Source organism: Phialemonium atrogriseum, assembly GCF_030411735.1.
Source record: "Phialemonium atrogriseum strain 8032-3 unplaced genomic scaffold QBC33scaffold_16, whole genome shotgun sequence".
In the NCBI taxonomy this organism is placed as follows: domain Eukaryota; kingdom Fungi; phylum Ascomycota; class Sordariomycetes; order Cephalothecales; family Cephalothecaceae; genus Phialemonium; species Phialemonium atrogriseum.
The window spans coordinates 365,302-381,675 of NW_026848153.1; the positions used below are offsets into that span (position 1 = coordinate 365,302).

General features: G+C 57.7%; 7 protein-coding genes across 7 annotated transcripts; 4 read left to right on the forward strand and 3 right to left on the reverse strand.

The window, feature by feature from the left end:
* Nucleotides 1-259: 259 nt before the first annotated feature.
* QBC33DRAFT_516095 (uncharacterized protein) lies at nucleotides 260-1,721 on the forward strand (the record flags this gene model as incomplete). Its single annotated transcript, XM_060426126.1, has 9 exons — nucleotides 260-405; nucleotides 446-465; nucleotides 524-615; nucleotides 659-708; nucleotides 743-951; nucleotides 1,001-1,079; nucleotides 1,169-1,279; nucleotides 1,376-1,600; nucleotides 1,676-1,721. 9 exons carry the CDS (start codon nucleotides 260-262, stop codon nucleotides 1,719-1,721), a joined length of 978 nt encoding a protein of 325 aa, XP_060282404.1.
* Nucleotides 1,722-2,350: 629 nt separating this feature from the next.
* On the forward strand, nucleotides 2,351-3,640 carry QBC33DRAFT_542122 (putative haloacid dehalogenase-like hydrolase). Its single transcript, XM_060428231.1, has 2 exons — nucleotides 2,351-2,526; nucleotides 2,668-3,640. Exons 1-2 carry the CDS (start codon nucleotides 2,518-2,520, stop codon nucleotides 3,400-3,402), a joined length of 744 nt encoding a protein of 247 aa, XP_060282405.1. The 5' UTR covers nucleotides 2,351-2,517; the 3' UTR covers nucleotides 3,403-3,640.
* Nucleotides 3,374-5,253, reverse strand: QBC33DRAFT_474290 (tRNA A64-2'-O-ribosylphosphate transferase). The gene is made up of 4 exons (XM_060425224.1): nucleotides 4,756-5,253; nucleotides 4,668-4,702; nucleotides 3,592-4,606; nucleotides 3,374-3,528 (listed from the first exon to the last, which is right to left on the reverse strand). Coding segments are annotated over exons 1-4 (1,380 nt in total). The 5' UTR covers nucleotides 5,085-5,253; the 3' UTR covers nucleotides 3,374-3,527.
* Nucleotides 5,254-7,462: 2,209 nt separating this feature from the next.
* Nucleotides 7,463-10,350, forward strand: QBC33DRAFT_111587 (uncharacterized protein). The gene is made up of 2 exons (XM_060421921.1): nucleotides 7,463-8,053; nucleotides 8,156-10,350. Exons 1-2 carry the CDS (start codon nucleotides 7,908-7,910, stop codon nucleotides 10,164-10,166), a joined length of 2,157 nt encoding a protein of 718 aa, XP_060282407.1. The 5' UTR covers nucleotides 7,463-7,907; the 3' UTR covers nucleotides 10,167-10,350.
* A 587-nt stretch (nucleotides 10,351-10,937) lies between these two features.
* On the reverse strand, nucleotides 10,938-13,920 carry QBC33DRAFT_589222 (uncharacterized protein). Its single transcript, XM_060431574.1, has one exon. The coding sequence runs from the start codon at nucleotides 13,742-13,744 to the stop codon at nucleotides 11,030-11,032; it is 2,715 nt and encodes a 904-aa protein (XP_060282408.1). The 5' UTR covers nucleotides 13,745-13,920; the 3' UTR covers nucleotides 10,938-11,029.
* On the forward strand, nucleotides 13,798-14,767 carry QBC33DRAFT_542136 (uncharacterized protein). The gene is made up of 2 exons (XM_060428232.1): nucleotides 13,798-14,372; nucleotides 14,455-14,767. The coding sequence occupies exons 1-2, from the start codon at nucleotides 14,225-14,227 to the stop codon at nucleotides 14,532-14,534; spliced, it is 228 nt and encodes a 75-aa protein (XP_060282409.1). The 5' UTR covers nucleotides 13,798-14,224; the 3' UTR covers nucleotides 14,535-14,767.
* QBC33DRAFT_542138 (disulfide isomerase) lies at nucleotides 14,706-16,198 on the reverse strand. Its single transcript, XM_060428233.1, has 2 exons — nucleotides 15,528-16,198; nucleotides 14,706-15,458 (listed from the first exon to the last, which is right to left on the reverse strand). The coding sequence occupies exons 1-2, from the start codon at nucleotides 16,039-16,041 to the stop codon at nucleotides 14,860-14,862; spliced, it is 1,113 nt and encodes a 370-aa protein (XP_060282410.1). The 5' UTR covers nucleotides 16,042-16,198; the 3' UTR covers nucleotides 14,706-14,859.
* Nucleotides 16,199-16,374: the final 176 nt, after the last annotated feature.

Sequence of the window (16,374 nt, forward strand, 5' to 3'; positions counted from 1 at the left end):
GTTCCTGGATCGGAGCAGTCGAGCAGCCGGAAAAGATCAACACTGTATTTAACTAGAAGCCCAGCTCTCGTGAGCCCCCCTATGTCGAAATCGAAGAGAATAGCCACGGCAAAACACCAACTAGACGATTCACAATCCCTCGTCCGAAAGGGGTGCTTCCCCAGGTCTAGGATCCATGAGACGCTGGTCGGAACGTGAGAGCTTGGTATTGCACTTCTTCAGCTGCTAGCCGCTGCCAAGGAACAATCAAGTCTTCAGGATGCCTGCTTCCGCCAAGATGCTGACGAGCCTCGTCAAGGGGCTCCTCGTCTTTGCTCCCTTGCTTCGTGCTACCCCCATCATCAGGGAGAGCTCCATAAGAGGAGAATCAATGCCCGCGAGGTCCGGGACTCATACGACTATATCGTAGTTGGAGCCGGGCAGCAGGCCTCATCGTTGCCAACAGGCTCTCTGAGGATTCCAATGGTGAGTGGTTTGGTCCGAACATCTGGACAAGAGAGTGTTTGCTAAACCATGCCAAAAGCCACTGTCCTTATCGTCGAATATGGCTACTTCGACAATTCGACAAAGATGCTGCAGCCCCAGAGCGCCACTCGCTACCTAAGGCAGGGACATGTATAATCTGACTTCAGCTCCCCAGCACTAAGACCCCGTGCAGAACCGGACAAATCTCCAGATCCTGACGGGCTGGCGGGTGAACGACGTACAGTTCGATGATGACAAGGATGCCACCGGCATCAAGATGCAACAGAGGGAGAACTCCTAACGGAGGGCCTGATCAACTGACGACCGTGAGGGCGACGAGAGAGATCCTCCTGACGGCGAAGTCGTTGCACAGCGGCATCGGGCCATCATGGCTCCTGGAGAAGGCAAACATCTTCGTCCTCGTCGACCTCCCGGGCGTGGGAAGTAACCTTCAAGACCACCCTGTCGGGCATGTGTCTTTCCGGTGTAAGTAAAAAAGGGGACCGGTGGCTGCAAGGATAACTTGGCTGACCAGATGCAGACCATACGGATGTCTCGTCGAATCCGTCAAGCTCTTCCACCAACGGCACGTTCTTGGCGTGGCAGCAACAAGAGTGGACCGAGAACACATCAGATATGCCAGACGCCATTGAGCCCGGCATCTTGCCCGCGCAGACCAGACATGCTTACGCACACATCCCAGGCCCCATGTCCCAAACGACAAGGAACACGGCCGGACTGATCCCCCGAAGGTAGTCAGCCCGGACCGGTGGGAAACCATGGTGGAGACGTACCGCGGTCAGGACGCCAAGGAGTAAGGGCTACGAAGCCCAGCGGGCGATCCTACCCGACTCGATTTCCCTATCCAGACGACGGGTTTGGGGGTCATGGAGCTGACAAAGGAGGTCAGCCGGGGCACGATCCTGCTGGACCCGGCGGACATCTACGCGGACCCGGTGCTGGACTACAACACTTTCATCAACCCGGTCGACGCGCTCATCCAGGTCGAGAACGTGCGCTTCATCCGTCGCTTCCAGAAGACGCCCAGCGTCATGGCCCTCGGCCCCGTCGAGCGGGCCCCCGGCACAGACGTGACCAGCGAACGACGCCCTCGACGCCGTCGTGCGATCCGTCGGTATATGGGTTGTTGGCCGAGGACCGGATGCGGAACCCGAGAGTCATGGACGTGACATATACGGACCACCCCCAGAAACATCAGGCGGTATTCCAAATCTAGGAATGGGAGCATTGGTTAGGTGGCGTGGGCGGTAATGTTTTCATACATTCCTCCAGATCTGCAGATTAGCGGGCTTGGGGGCCGGGGGGCTTGGAGAATCTGCAACACATATACCCGTACCACCAAGAAACAGCCGCTCCCATTTGCATGCCCTTCCGAGCCAGAGTCGGTCCGAAGGCAGCCATGAAACATTCCTTTCCGCTTCCAAAATAACACCGTTCGCTGAGGTTATCGAAGGAAGCTCCTCCTCCCTGTCAAGTAGCATATCTACCGCGGTAACTTCCAACTCTCGAGTCAATACCTAGTAGACCTGCTTGGCTGCGTGTCCACTGTGCGTGTCAACGTGGATAAGGGGGGGATCATGGCTGGTCGTGCAGCCTCTTCTGCGGGCCGCCGAGCGGCAGGAAACAACTTTAATTAGTGCAGCTTTTGAAAAGCCCTGCATACTGCATATTATCCCGCAAGCAGTCGGGGGATATCGTAAATTGTATCTCGGTAGGTTTGAAGATTCTGTTTGGTTACCCATAGCTATTCTTATTCGCGACTTCTTATTAGAGCATGGCCTCCCTGGCGCCCCACCTATGACGACACATGGAGGGGTTGATGGACTCCATTTCCAAGGGAGAAGGGTGGGCCGTCTTCCTCCTCCATGAGGAAGGGACATACAAATAGAAAGCCGAAGGACGCAGATCTTTCTTTGTACGGGAAAGAAAATTAGATTCTAGTTGAAATCTCTAGTCTATCTTTCTTGTTCCTTGGACCCTTCAATCGCCTGAACTGTACAACTGTCCCGTCGACACACACCACCGTCAAAGATGCCTAAGGTATGTAAATCCAAGCAAACAACCACCCCTCTAACCAATCCAACCAACCAACCACTCTTGTGCCGACCTCCGATTATCCTTCACAAAGGGGAAAAAAGAAATTGTAACCGTATCGAGACCCAGGCTAACCCCAAAGCAAAGATCACGACCCTCCTCTTCGACTGCGACAACACGCTCGTCCTCTCGGAGGAGCTCGCCTTCGAGGGGTGCGCGGAGCTCCTCAACGAGATCTGCGCGGCCAAGGGGGTCCGGCTGGAGCAGCAGTTCACCGGCCCAGCGCTGATCGTCGAGTTCGTGGGGCAGAACTTCCGCGGCATGGTGACGAGCCTCCAGGCGCGCTACGGCTTCGACCTGACGCCCGAGGAGCTGGACGACTACGTGCGGCGCGAGGAGGACGTCGTCATCGCGCGCCTGCGGGCCGCCCTGCGGCCCTGCCCGGGCGTCGACGCCGAGCTCGAGAAGCTGGCCGAGCACCGCCGGTACCACCTCGCCGTCGTGTCCAGCTCGGCCCTGCGCCGCGTCCAGGCCAGCATCGAGAAGGTCGGCCACGACAAGTTCTTCAACGGCGAGCACGTCTTCTCCGCCGCAAACAGCCTGCCAAAGCCCACCAGCAAGCCCGACCCGGCCATCTACCTGCACTCCATGAAGGTCCTCGGCAAGAACGCAGACGAGTGCGTCGCCGTCGAGGACAGCAAGAGCGGCACCACCAGCGCCGCCCGCGCGGGGATCAAGGTGATCGGCTACGTCGGTCCGTACGAGGAGGAGAGGAGGCCCGAGATGGAGAAGGTGCTGAGGGATGCCGGCGCCTCCGTCATCATGCAGGACTGGAGCGAGTTCGAGTCCTGCCTCGAGAAGATTGAGAACGGGAGCTCGTAAACCCGCTAGCCAGCCGTGAGATCCGGGGCAAGAAATCTTTCTGCTGTTTTCGAACAGGCCGTCAGGAAGAGGGGGATCGGGAGGGCATCGGTGATGCCGGACTTTAGCGCATGAAAGAAACCCTGTCTTAGAGAGAGTGTTAGAACCCTATGTACCCTTGATAGAAGCACGCGGGGAGGATATCCAAACCATTTCCGCCAATCCATCAGAAAACTGTTGACACTTTGCAACGTAGCCCTGCTAGGGTTCGCCTCGGGCATCGCCGTCATGATGCGCCCGAGCCTTACCCGGATGCCGTCCTTGGTGAAGCCCGGGGCGTCCTCGCCCCCGCGCCTGACCTCCCCGTCGTCGCCGAAGCACCGGCAGTCCAGCGCCAGCGCCACCCCCACCGACAGGTCCCTGCCGGATTCGCACCCGACCAGGACGACGCCGCCGGGCTCGGCCTGCAGGAACCGCGACACAAAGTCGCAGATGACCGGCAGGGCCCGGCGCAGGCCGCGGCTCGCGAGCTTCCCCCTGCCGATGCCGACCTCCAGCTCGGACCTGGACTTCTCCCACTCCGAATCCTCCGTGGCCGCCGCCGGCACGATGCTGACGAGACACGCGTTCGCGTGCTTATCCTCACCACCGATCGGCAGCGGACACACGGAGATGTGCGGCGTAAGGCGGAGCGCCCCACCACCACCACCACCCTGCGTGTCCGCGCCCGCGCCCGCGACAAGGAGGGCGATGAGCCCCGGGAGGTCTGCCTCGGACGCGGACAGGAGGTCGTCGGCGTGGGCCCAGAAGAGAGGGGCCGTGAGGCCGAGGGCCCAGTTCTCGGTGTCGTCGCCGGCGCCCTGGACGTAGCCGGCCTCGCTCAGCTCCGCGCCGGCGACGCGGCGGGAGCTGGTGCAGCAGACGATGGGGTGGTGGGAGGAGGGGGATTCGAGGTCTGGGACGGAGTAGTAGGCGGCGTCCTGGACTGTCCAGGCTGGTCTGAGGGGCTTTGTGAGCTTCGCCCGGAAGGAGTGCAGGTCGAGGTCGAGGAGCTTGAAGGACGCTACGAAGTCTGGGATCCTGGCCTCGATCTGGCTCTTCTCCGAGTCGGAGACTACGTTGGGAGGGATGTGGAGGCCGTGGCTGTCTGGGTTGTCGGGGAACAGGGCCCTGTTCAACACGCAGCACCAGATGGGGACGGTCTTGCTAAGCGCGTCCGGCATACCTAGGGGGTTTTGTCTGTCAGCAAGACCTCGAAGGAGGTGCTGTGCCGGGGAGGGATTTACTTTTCCCGCGCCTTGTCGAGTCCACAATGATACACCTTAGGAATCAGTCAGCATGTCCGTCTGTATAGATAACCTAAGAGGGCACAACCCGTCATGGCGGCCAATTAGATCGAGCAGGTGTAGATTGAGCCGTCGCGTGCTGAATTTCCACTGGCCCGTGTGGCCATCCGTGCTCTTGAAGTAGGCCGACGCGGCCTTGAGGCTCGGGTCGATATACCAGCTGCCGCAGCGCTCGTTGGCTACGAGTGGGAGCCCGTAGGTGGAGGCAACCTGCTCGACGAACCGTGCATCTTGCTGGATGGATCGGAGCCGGTTGGGTATGGACAGGTTTGCCCGCTTCAGGTCGCCCAGAATCCTAGAGAAGTTGTGGTTGGCTTGCTCCGAGAAGACCAAGTCAGACAATGTTGGCGGGGCCATAGACCAGGGACTCGGTTCCGACCCTACGCAACTTGACCACAATTTTTAAGAGATCAAGGGACTCAAGACCGTATATGGCATCTATATTAGATATACGGTACCTTCCGAGTTACGGTTGAACGGGTATCCGAGGCACTTGGATAGGATACCTATTTACCTTGAGGCTTGAGCTCTCTATCACGGAATTTTACACTGCGATATCACGTGACTGAACAACATGGGCCTGGATTTGGCTGCAAGCCAAAGTACCTTCCAGTAGATGAACGAAAGCCCAAACATGTGGGCTTCGGGCCTATTGTCAAGTCTCTCAAAGACACGACAGCAATTGGGGAAGGACAGTTGTGAGCGGAAAGGCACCCCAGCCTGGGGTTGCACACCATTTGGATACACCGAGGATGACCAGTGGGATACAATGTGAGTGGTTACCAGGATCTGGGCAGTGTCTCGGATGCCATATGAGCCAGCTGAAGTGATTCCGGGGAGAGTTCATCTGTGCATATCGGAAATCTCAACCCCGCGCAGGACGACACACTTACACGGCGTAAAAGGAGCCGGGGAATCGGTAATATCGCCGTGGCGCAGTGGATGGTGCCTGGGCCCACTGTAAAGTGCCGCTCAAATCGGCGGCCCCGAGGCTCGGGTAGGGCTCTGGCGTCATCCACCATGCGGGCGACAGTGCCATCCGTCCACAACAGCAAGCCCCATTGCTACGTTGAGCCGTTGACTGATAGGCAGTGTGGCGGCGTTCGCTGCTGCCTCCGACTTGCTGCCACTGCCACCCTATCCGCAGATGAATAGGTAGGTAACATGCTTGGGGGAAGGGCCGGAACGGGCGTGGGCGAGGCGCAGCCACTTTCTAGAATACTTCCAATCCGGGCGCAATTGAGAGCAGTTGGTCGTATCGCCCCAACTTTCCTGCTCCTTCCATTCTGTCGCCCCCAAATTTCCACGGCGCTTCTCCGGGAGCGCGTAAACGAGCCGGGGGATTCTTACTTTAGATGTTACCCGAGGTGCAGTGGAGGGGGTGAGTGCGGTTGAAAATGGGGTCCTAGTAGTCTTCTTAGTGTAAATTGAAATAGGGGCAAAATCAGGGGCAAGGGAGGCCGCCAGGGTAATGGCCAAGCAGCCAAGGTCGCCAAAGCTTTGCGGTAATCTCTTGGCAGACGGGACTTTCTTTAGTGAAGTGAGCTTCCCCACTTGGTCCAGTTGGTCCGCACTCGGCAGACCGATCTCTCCCATAAATGTCTCAAGTGCCAGCCCGATTATACGGAGGACAATGAAGGCCATGGTAGGGATGTCTCAAGCAGCCATTAGGAGGAATGTGACTCTCCTGACTGGTGGCTTCTTGGACAAATAAGTGGCTGTCGTTGACGTCTGTAGATGGTCTGCATTGGGCAGCAGATGGCCAATGACCGCCGGCAGGAAGACCTCGGATGACGCTCATGCTCGACGATCGTAGGGCTGAGATGGAGGGTGGGTAGAGTGGAGCGGCCGGCTTGTTGAATACTAGCCGTCCAACGACGACAGGCTCCCACGTTCCAACGTTACCACGGGCCGAATCATTGATGACAGATGTGGGAAGAGTCATCGCCGGAGGGGGAAGTCAAAAGGGGTGGGCTATTGGGATAGTTGGAACTTGTGCTCGCTGCTTGCTCGCCGATATTGTGAGTGACTTTGCATGCCAGGTTGCAATTGCGGTCTAGTGACTATTGATCCGAGCGTTCACGGCTGGTCTGGATCTTCCCCCGGTACCTGTCAGGTAACTACCTGTAACAGTGGAACGGTGCTACAGGGAGGCAGATGCCCCAAATTGGGGTTCTCCAAAGCAACGTCGTCACGCCTAAAGGAGAGGAGACCAGAGATTTGCAGCAAATATCTCGGCTCTGCAGGTTGTGTGGCTTATCCAGCCCTCACCCACCAGCGACCTTATTAGGTAGGTAGCCCAGCAACACCAAGTGCATGAGTGCTGCCTGCACCAGCACCACCCGTCAACTTGGCACTGGCTCGCGAGAGTGAGACCGTGAGGGAGTAAAAGAGAGGGAGCTTCGGAAGGGACTGCCCTGTTCTACCCGGGATCCGACCAACCCGTGTGACGTGTGTATGATGAGTTCATCCAGTGTGTACATACCTACCGAGGTCTTTGTCGGCACTAGAGGTATATACATGCCCGTTGATCGCGTACGTCCCGTATATCCTGTCCCACGATTTAGAATATCGAGGTAATACACGGGAGCCGGGCTGTTGTGAATGCTGGTACCTATTCTATGTATGTATGTCGGTCGGTGTCAGAAGGAGAAGTAAAAAAATAATAAAAAATACCGACTCTAATTAAAGAGATCGTCGCATGCACCCCCCAACACTTCCCGTCCCATGGTAAGTTAAGGGAGGCCATACTCTTGGCACTACACCTAAACGGTGCGTCGTACAAAGGACAATCATCATCACCGAACGAGGGGGGGGTGGGAAAAATACCCCCACCGAGCTCCAAGCGAAAATCCCCTTTAAACCCCCTCTCGGCTTGACCTGACCCTACCTCCTTTTTTCATCCCCGGGAAGGAACGCGCGATCCTTACCATAGCTCATGAATTCTCCCCCAATACTTTTAGGGTAGGTACCTATCTCTATACTAACCTATCGGTATCCACATGGCGCCCAGGTGAACAGCGCTGCAAGGACAACCCGCAATCCGCCCTGTCGCGCCCAGGAACCCGTTTGCCACCAATTCGCCTTGTCGCCTCGCATTCATTTGCTATGGGAGTATTCGCAGGCTCCGATTCGACCAACCTCGGAGAATCCTAATTAGACCGTAGGACGCTCTTCCACATGTCCTCTGGGCTCTTTCCCGCGACGGGGACTCCCGTCACGCTGTCTAGAGACTCCGCCGGCAGCTACACCGGCGACGGCGCCCCGAGACCGAGGCGGGCTAGGACGAGCAAACCAAAAGTTAAGACGGGGTGCAATAACTGCAAGTAAGTTGCCTTGCAGGCTCAGTGTGGGGGAGGATGTGGCATTTCGGCTCCCCGCTAGCTATGACGCGCTCATCGCCATGCTAACTTGTGCGCGAATCCTAGACAACGAAGGATCAAGTGCGACGAGAATCGCCCGTCGTGCAGCAATTGCGTTCGCTCCAAGAAAATATGTACCGGCTATCCTCCGCCGAGCAGGAGCGCAAGACCGTCTGAAGAGGTCAGAATTGCGCCGAAACCGAGTCCCGTTTGGGACAATGCTGCCGGGCCGTCTATGCCTGCGCCGTCGGCGAGGCAGGTGGAGAAGTACAGGAAGCGCGATAAGGAAAGGCAGAACCGCGAGATCGCCCTCGCGAGCCCTCCAAAGACCCCAAGAGTGGGCAGTGTGAGCAGTGTGAGCAGCGGCCCCGTGATGCTCTACACGCCGTCGATGAATCTGCCCTTCAATCAGCAGGAGGGTCTTTATTATCAGCTGTTCCAGGAGCGCACAGCAAGCGAGCTTTCGGGCTTCTTCGATAGCCTTTTCTGGTCCCGGGGTGTCCTCCAGGAGTGTTATTCCGAGGCCGCCATCCGACACGCGGTAGTTGCGCTCGGCGCATTATATAGGACTCTGGAGAAGACGTGTGAATCGCCTCCGGGTTCTCCCACTACAACCCACCACTCAAACCCCATCGACACCCCTCTTAAGCATTGGGAAATGGCGGTCAAGAAATACTCGCACGCTTGCCAGGAACTGTGCGCTCCCGGTTCGCAGATCACGGATCGGACGAGACTGATGGGAAGCGTGCTTCTCGCGTGTTTTGACTCCTTCATCGGCGATCATAGGCAAGCCATCAGGCAGATCCAGACTGGCCTCGGCCTGCTGGAACAACTTCGCGTAGAGCGGAGGCGCGCGTTCTTGTCAAAGCCTGAGGAGCCCGTCGAGGAGGAAATCATTCAGATGTTTACTAGGCTTGCGATTCAGGCTAAATCCTACGACATGGCCTTTCACTTCCCTCACCCCTATGTCATCCGCCTCAATGAGGCTCCTCGAGGTGCCGATGCCACTTCGCCATCGTCTGAAGGCTCCTCGCCAGTCTCCTTACACCATGACCCTATACCGGAGCGGTTCCTTTCCTCCAAGGAGGCTCGCTTAGCATGGGATGCTCTCGTCGAGCGTATATTCAGATTCACCGAGACCATGTTCTCACATGTGTCAAACGGGCCGATGGGTGTTTTGCCGTTGGTCCTGAAAAAGCACGGGGCCGGTTTCGGAAACCAGATAGAAGCTTGGTCCAACGCGTACGAGCACATCCTCGCCTCTAGGACCGCACCCGGCGTCAGCAGCCAAGAGAAGACAGCCATTGCCGCGCTCAAGATGGCCCAGATCATGAGCCAGGTCCTCTTTCTGATGACCTTCAGCGACAGCGAAGTGCAATTTGACGCCTTCACCCCTCACTTCAAGGCCATTGTCGATCTTGCACTCGAGGTGGTCGGAGACGAGGAAAGGCGGGCTGCTGCAAAGCGGTGCCCCGACCTCCAGTCTTGCCAGCACCCTATCGACGATTGGAGTAACATGTTTGGAGAGTACGAGTATGCTGCCCGGCACATCAAACCAAGTTTCAGCGCAGACCTCGGCATTGTCCCGCCGCTGTTCGTCGTCGCCACCAAGTGCCGGGATTTTGTGCTCCGGAGACAGGCCATCCAGCTGCTCAAAAGCAGTTCGAGGCGAGAAGGCATGTGGGACAGCGAACTGGCAGCCCGCATCGGCGCTTGGATTGCCAGCATCGAGGAGCAAGAAGACCCTGTGGCTGCTGCCGAGGAACTGGGGACCACGGATTGGTCGCACCAGTCCATCAGCAGCTCTTCTACCTCGAGGCATAGTGGCTCCGGTGATTATTGGGAAGGCGTCCCGCTCGGCCCGGGCGGAAATGCGAGATACGATGCCCAGAGGGGAAGCCGGGGCGGCTACATGGCCAGGGCGCAGAGGGGTCCGATACCTGCTGAGAGGCGCGTCATGATCAAGGCTGTCCAGTTCGACCTCCGGGAGCGATTTGCGACTATCCAACTCGGCACTCGAGGACTGCCTTCGGGTGCGCCCGATCTGAAGACACGGGTAAAGCGGATCGAGTGGTGAACTGCCTTGCTTTCCTTTCCGTCTTGGTTTTATTTGACTTTCTTCTTTCACAGCGTTCTGCTTGCATTCTTCGGCCTGATTCTCAAATACCCGGACGGCGTTGGAGCGTTGGAACATGTATTGGCCATGTATGAAGCGGCCTGGATGCTATTCGTATTGTCTTTATATTTTTTCTTCTTTGGCGATCTCAAACGCACTCGATCAGGAATCGGAGAGCGAGACGTCTACTTTGCCCACCTTGGACCCTTGCTGGACTGGACGTCTAAGATGCACTCTTGCCTGATATTCTTTTAGGATATCTTGTTCTTTCCCTTTCAGGAAAAAAAACCTCGCCCCCGGAGTTACGGAGCCGGGGCTGAGGGGCTGAATGACGGTTGGAAACGCAATACGTCGTGGTAGGAAACAAATTAGTATGGAACTTGCTCTGGAGGAGCTTCATAGTGCAACCACAAGCAATCCCATATCATGTGTAAAACATACTGGCGTCGTGAGGACCCTTACTGTAACTGGCCGTTTCCGCCTGCCTACCATGGCTGACCTAGTGACTTACATGTTGACATACTTTGTCCTCTCGTCAAGGAGGTTATGCCCTCAAGTTACGGGCCTCGGACAGGCCAGTTCATCATTGTTGACGCTCACGCTCGCAAAGCCCTCAAAGCTAAAGAATGTTCATACATGTAACAATACATCAGCACCTACAGCGAATGCATCGTGATCTACCTACCTTATATCTACAAGCCGATCCTCCCGCCATTTCTCATCATGAATGCCAAAGCAACAGAAATATATCAACCTCGAATCCACGAACCCCCCCCGCCCCACCTCCCATCAAACGCACAAAACAAAGCAACAGCCCCGACCCCTCACAAAGGCGGCAGCTCCTCCCGACAGATGGGGCACTGCAGCCTGAAGCGCAGCCACCCCTCGAGGCACGCGGCGTGGAAGATGTGCCTGCACGGCGTGACCATGTAGGCGCGGCGGGCCAGGACGGCCGCGACGCCCGACCCAGCGCCCACGGCGTCCGGGTCCGCGCCCGCCGGCACGACGGGCACCTCGAGCACCTCGCAGCAGATGGCGCAGTCCATGGATCGCGAGTGCGGGCGGCGGCCGTGGCTTGATCCGCGCCGCTTGTTCTTCGCCGAGCCCGCCGTGGCGGCGGCGACGGCGGCGGTGGACGACGTCGACGACGATGACCGCCTGTGGGACCTGTCTCCGTGGGGGGCGTCGAGATCGTCGTAGTCGGCGGCGGCGGCGGGAGGGCCGGCGAGGCCGATGGGCAGGCCGCCGGCCTCGAGGTTATCCTCCCTCAGGACGGGGTGGTAGTCCCAGGCCTCGGGGGCCCAGCCCTTGGGGACGCCGAAGCGCGGGCCCAGCACGTCCTGGAAGGCGAGGGCCCAGAGCTGGACCCAGACCCAGGCGGCCAGGAGGGCGAAGCCGAAGGGGTCGGGCTCGGCGAAGACGATGTTGTTCTCGCGCAGGTAGAAGTAGGCGAACGGCAGGAGGCGCAGCGCCGACTGCCCGATGGTGAAGCGCCAGCTGTAGGCGCGACGGCTGTTGCGCTGGATGTTGCGCCAGATCTGCGGCACCCAGAGCGACAGGTAGGCGAAGGCGATCAGATTGACGTAGACGGCGCGGACGGGCGCCGGCCACGACGTCGCGGCGAGGCTCAGGAAGAGGAGGCAGGTGCCGAGGAGGATGAAGCGCCCCGTGATGGAGGAGAAGGTGGTGGCGCGCACCTGTTGCGCGATGGACCCTGCGGTAGTGGCAGTGGTGGTCGTCGTCGTGGTCGTCGCCGCTGCTGCTGTTCCCGGCGTGGGGACAGCGGCGGCGCCCATGGCCGCGTTCTCCGCGATTTCGGCGTCGATGTCCTGGTCCGATGGGATGATTATCGGCGGCGATGGCGGGGTCGGGGGCGGGGCCGGACCCGCAGTGACGGGTCGAGGCAGTTCCGAAACGGTTGCCGCGGCCCTGGCTGTGGCCGCAGCAGCCGCCGCAGCCGCCGGCGTTGGCGGCGGGGCTGTCGTGTTTGAGCTGGTTGCGCCTTGTTCTCGTTCGCGATTTCTCCTCTCCGGCTCCTGAATCTTGTAAACCTCCGAAAGAAAGGCGCCCCCTATTGCCATAGACATGAAAGCGGTAAAGGTCAACAGCAGCGATGGGAGATGCGTCGTCGAGGCGGAAAGGCTCCAGGCTGATGCCGAGGCAAAAATCAGGCCGTCGGCAAGGAGCATGATGCCTGCGGTATAGAAGCTCACGCGGCCAATGGTGGATGGCGTGCTGGACTCCCTAATCTGACCCTTCAGGAGGTAGATCTGCCCAGCCATTACGGCGGCGAATGACAGCAGCCATATCTTTGCCTCGTGTAGGAATACCTCCTCCTTCATGCCGAGGAGATGCTGTCCGTCCGCCGAGGGGTACAAAGGCGGGCCCTTGGATTCCAGAAAGAACGAACAATCTGGAGACCACATGACGGCCGAGAGCTGAAGTTCCGGGATTGTTGGGATCGGTGCCCCCGTCGGGTTGCGAAGTTCATCTTCCATGTGTTGCACAAGAAGGCCCAGCTTATCCCTAGCATCATCACCAAAGTATGCCGGCTTCAGCCGCTGGGGGTCGAGGGGGTGGATCTGCGCGTAAACAATATACTCGCAGTGCGGCGCCGAGCTCCAATTCTCCCCCTGGGGTTCGAAAGTGGACGTCCAGGGGTTGCTTGGGTCCGAGAACATGGTTCTCTCCTTCCTGCTGAGAACTTTGTCCAGGGTCTCGTTCAGGAGTTTCTGGCTCGAGCGAAAGTAGTTGGGCGCCGCGGTGAGATGGGGGAGACCGAAAATGCCCGCGAACTTCTCGCTTGTCGAACTAAGAAGAACAGCACCCTGCCTCGGCCAGTGGACCCCGTGCAGCCGCATATCCCAAGCGCTTGCTCTGTTGCCATCGTCCTGCACCGTGACGGTCGCCACTATCTCTCTAGCCAATCCGCCCGATCTCGGCTGATCGTCCCCATCCTGATCCTCGTACTCGACACTGCCGTCTTTCTCGTCCAACCGAAGGATGATCTTCCCGTGCTGCCCCGTCACGTTCCTGCCCCATTCCCCATGGACCCCAACCCAGCTTACCCCAGGGGTAACGCCACTGAGGTTGTAGGATGCAGGGTGCCTTTCGACCGAGCCTCCGCGCCGCACCCACTCTCCGTGGACCACGCCCGTAGCGTTCTGCCATGTTGGTTCGGCCAGACCCAGATCCCAGAGCTGCTTACCGCTGCTGGAAGGGTTGGCGTTCCGGCTCCACTCCAAGCACCGGTCCTTGAACCTGCCCAGATCGTCCCACGCAAAGCCGTCGCGTTCTCTGAACCCGGTCAGGTTCAGGTATCGGGGGGCGGTGCCTTCTGGGGTGTCGACGAGCCGCGGGGAAAAGTCGCCCCATTTCGTGGTATTCAGGACGCCGTGTGCCCGGCGCTGGCGGTCGAGGCGAGCCGACGTGATCGAGGGGACAGATATCAGGCCGGGCCCATTGTCGGGGGAGGAGATGAGCCAGAACAGGAGGATGATTAGGATGAAGACCCTAGCGTTCTCGTGCGGCGGAGGCATGGTTGTCGAGCTTGGTTCGTGACGGTCATCTTAGACTCGTTATTGCCATATCTAATTAGGCTACCGGATTCGCCGTGTCTGTAACAGAAAGGTAGAAAGTGAGCTCGAATCAAGATGTCGTGGTAATCAGTGGGGAGGTCTTGGTATTGGACATTGGCACCTGTTAGGGGACAAGAGCCGCGTGCCGCCACACACTAGCTATGATCATCATATGTCATCAGCTGTCAACTGTCTGGCTGAAACTCTACTACACAAACACCCCCTTACACTGCAACGTATTAGTGTTTCTAGACCATGATCAGAGCGCACTTTAGCTTCAACTTATCTCTTCAATTGACAGCCAGAGGGTCAGAAACCTCGGCGCTTCGCCCACTGACATTCACCACAAAGTCCCATTCTGCCTTTTAAGGGCCGCCGACAGTTACAATGTCCTCCAACGGCGACTCCCAAGCCAGCGTGAGTTGATGAGCGACAGAGCAAATGTCCATAAATGGAATCCCCCCTTCGGCTCACACCGCATCGCAGACTTCAGACGATGCTCGCGCAGAGCTTACGGCGCAAATCGAGGATCTATTGAACACGCTGTCCAACAAATTTTCAGGGGTATCGAGCGAGATCTTTGCCAAGAGTGAGCCGCGTTCTCCTGCCCCTCCTACGCTTCTAGCCAGGGCGCTCGCCGCCGAGGGATTGCTGACCAGCCACTTTTCTAGTGGATGAGATGTCCAGGCGCTTGGACAACCTCGAGTCTCAATTGAAGGCAAATAACGATGGCAGTGCAGGAGGCAACTAGGTAGCTAGGTCGGTATTCTGCACTGCCTTTTGCTTGGTTCTTGTGGCAACGGTGTTTCTGGAGTTACGGATCGAAATATGCCGGGGATATCAAGGCGGTCCCTCACAGCTGGCAAGCACCTGAATTCATACTTTCACCAAGGGGCTCGTTCAGTCATGAGGAGGTATCATGATCATGCCATGTCATTTGTTTTCAGCGCCAGAACTTCAAAGCCAAGATGCCTGTGCCCTGAGTTTTCTATTGCAAGTACGCGCATGTCCTGTCCTGCACTGTCCTGCTGCAAATTCAACCAAGCCCCCAAACCGAGAAGTCCATCCCTCCTCCCTCACAGCTCGTCCTTCGACTTCTCACCCGTCGCCTTATCGACGAATCGTCGGAGGATGTTGGTCTTGCCAGTGAGCTCGTCCAGCTTGACCGGAGCGAGACCTCCCTTCTTGATAATGCCCTCCAGACGAGCCAGCTCCTTGGTCGCATACTCCTTATTCTTGCTCAGTTTCTCGAAGACCCGGAGGTAGTACTCGGCGTACTTCTTCTGGGCCTGCTCCTTAAGGCTCCCAGCTGCCTTCTTAGCTTCCTTGACAGCCTCAACCAGGGAGGTGCCACCTGTAAGCTTTGCAACAACAGTGTCAAGGGACTCAACGGTGCCAGCCTGGGCGTTGAGGCCACCACCAACAGCACGGAAAGTGCCAGCCTTGTCGTTGAGGAAGGTGACAATGGAAGCCTCATCGCGGCCGCTGCTGTAGTCTTGGCTGGTCTTGCTGCCTTTGGGGAAGAACTTGATGGTTGGGTATGAGGTCACTCCTTGCTCTTTGGCAGTGGCCTTGCTGTTCTCAGCCTCGGCATCCACCTTTGCGACAAGAACATTGGGCTCGTTGGCAAAGTCGTTGGCAACAGTCTCCCAGATTGGCGCAAGTGTCTTGCAGTCTGTGAAAACGTGAGCTTTTAGAAAGTGCCATTGAGATCAAGTAGGTAGAGACAGGGGAGAGCACATACGACCACACCAAGGCGCCGTGAATGCGACAATAACATCCTTGTCACCACCAATCTCGGTCGCAAAGGTTGCATCGTTAAGCATGACCACGTTGCTGGGCAGGGCCACCTTTCGCCTAGCCTTCACACCAGTCTTCTCGGTGATGAAAGCAGACAGGCTCTCCAGATCCCGTCCTCCGCTGTAGTCGGATGGTTTGTCGCTCTTGCCATCGAACCACTTCAGGGTGGGGAACCCTTGGACGCCGAATCGCTTGCCCAGATCCCGCTCAGAATCAGCATCGACCTTGGCAATCTGGACCTTGTCGCTGGCAAACTCAAAGAGCTGGGCAAGCTCCTCGTACACAGGGGCGAGGGTCTTGCAGTGGCCACACCATGGGGCAAAGAACTCCACTAGGGTCGGTTTTCCAGACTTGACGACGACATTGTCAAAGTTGGTGGGGATGAGGTCGAGGACTGCAGACTTAGCTGAGACAGCAGCTGCGAGACCAGCAAGCACAAAGCTCTTGAGGAGGACCATATTGATCGAATTGGATTGGACAGGCGAAGTTGAGACGATATTGACGGCGGGAAAATCGGTTAATCAAAGGGACTGCCACTCGATGGCAGGGAAAATGGTTAGATAGAACCGACTTGCAGTGGAATTGGAGAAAGATGCCACCTTCGCCGAATTGTCAGAGCTCCGGGTCCTTGCCTTGATCTGGCCACTTAACTGTCACCTAAGACCATGGTGTTTTATTAGCGGCGCACAGCCGTAGGCCTAGTGAGATGCTGACCTCACAGCTAGCTGCGATAAGGAATGGCGCTAGAACGATAAGCCCACCTTCACTTTGAGCTTGCAGAGGTTGAATTC

Coding starts and splice junctions, on each gene's coding strand:
- QBC33DRAFT_474290 (XM_060425224.1), bottom strand. CDS start 5,084: ATGGCCCCGCCAACATTGTCTGACTTGGTCTTCTCGGAGCAAGCCAAC. Junction 4,703..4,755: donor CTAATTGGCCGCCATGACGG/GTTGTGCCCTCT, acceptor CTGATTCCTAAG/GTGTATCATTGTGGACTCGA. Junction 4,607..4,667: donor CTCGACAAGGCGCGGGAAAA/GTAAATCCCTCC, acceptor AAAACCCCCTAG/GTATGCCGGACGCGCTTAGC.
- QBC33DRAFT_589222 (XM_060431574.1), bottom strand. CDS start 13,744: ATGCCTCCGCCGCACGAGAACGCTAGGGTCTTCATCCTAATCATCCTC.
- QBC33DRAFT_542136 (XM_060428232.1), top strand. CDS start 14,225: ATGTCCATAAATGGAATCCCCCCTTCGGCTCACACCGCATCGCAGACT. Junction 14,373..14,454: donor GAGCGAGATCTTTGCCAAGA/GTGAGCCGCGTT, acceptor CCACTTTTCTAG/TGGATGAGATGTCCAGGCGC.
- QBC33DRAFT_111587 (XM_060421921.1), top strand. CDS start 7,908: ATGTCCTCTGGGCTCTTTCCCGCGACGGGGACTCCCGTCACGCTGTCT. Junction 8,054..8,155: donor ACGGGGTGCAATAACTGCAA/GTAAGTTGCCTT, acceptor CGCGAATCCTAG/ACAACGAAGGATCAAGTGCG.
- QBC33DRAFT_542138 (XM_060428233.1), bottom strand. CDS start 16,041: ATGGTCCTCCTCAAGAGCTTTGTGCTTGCTGGTCTCGCAGCTGCTGTC. Junction 15,459..15,527: donor CACGGCGCCTTGGTGTGGTC/GTATGTGCTCTC, acceptor ACGTTTTCACAG/ACTGCAAGACACTTGCGCCA.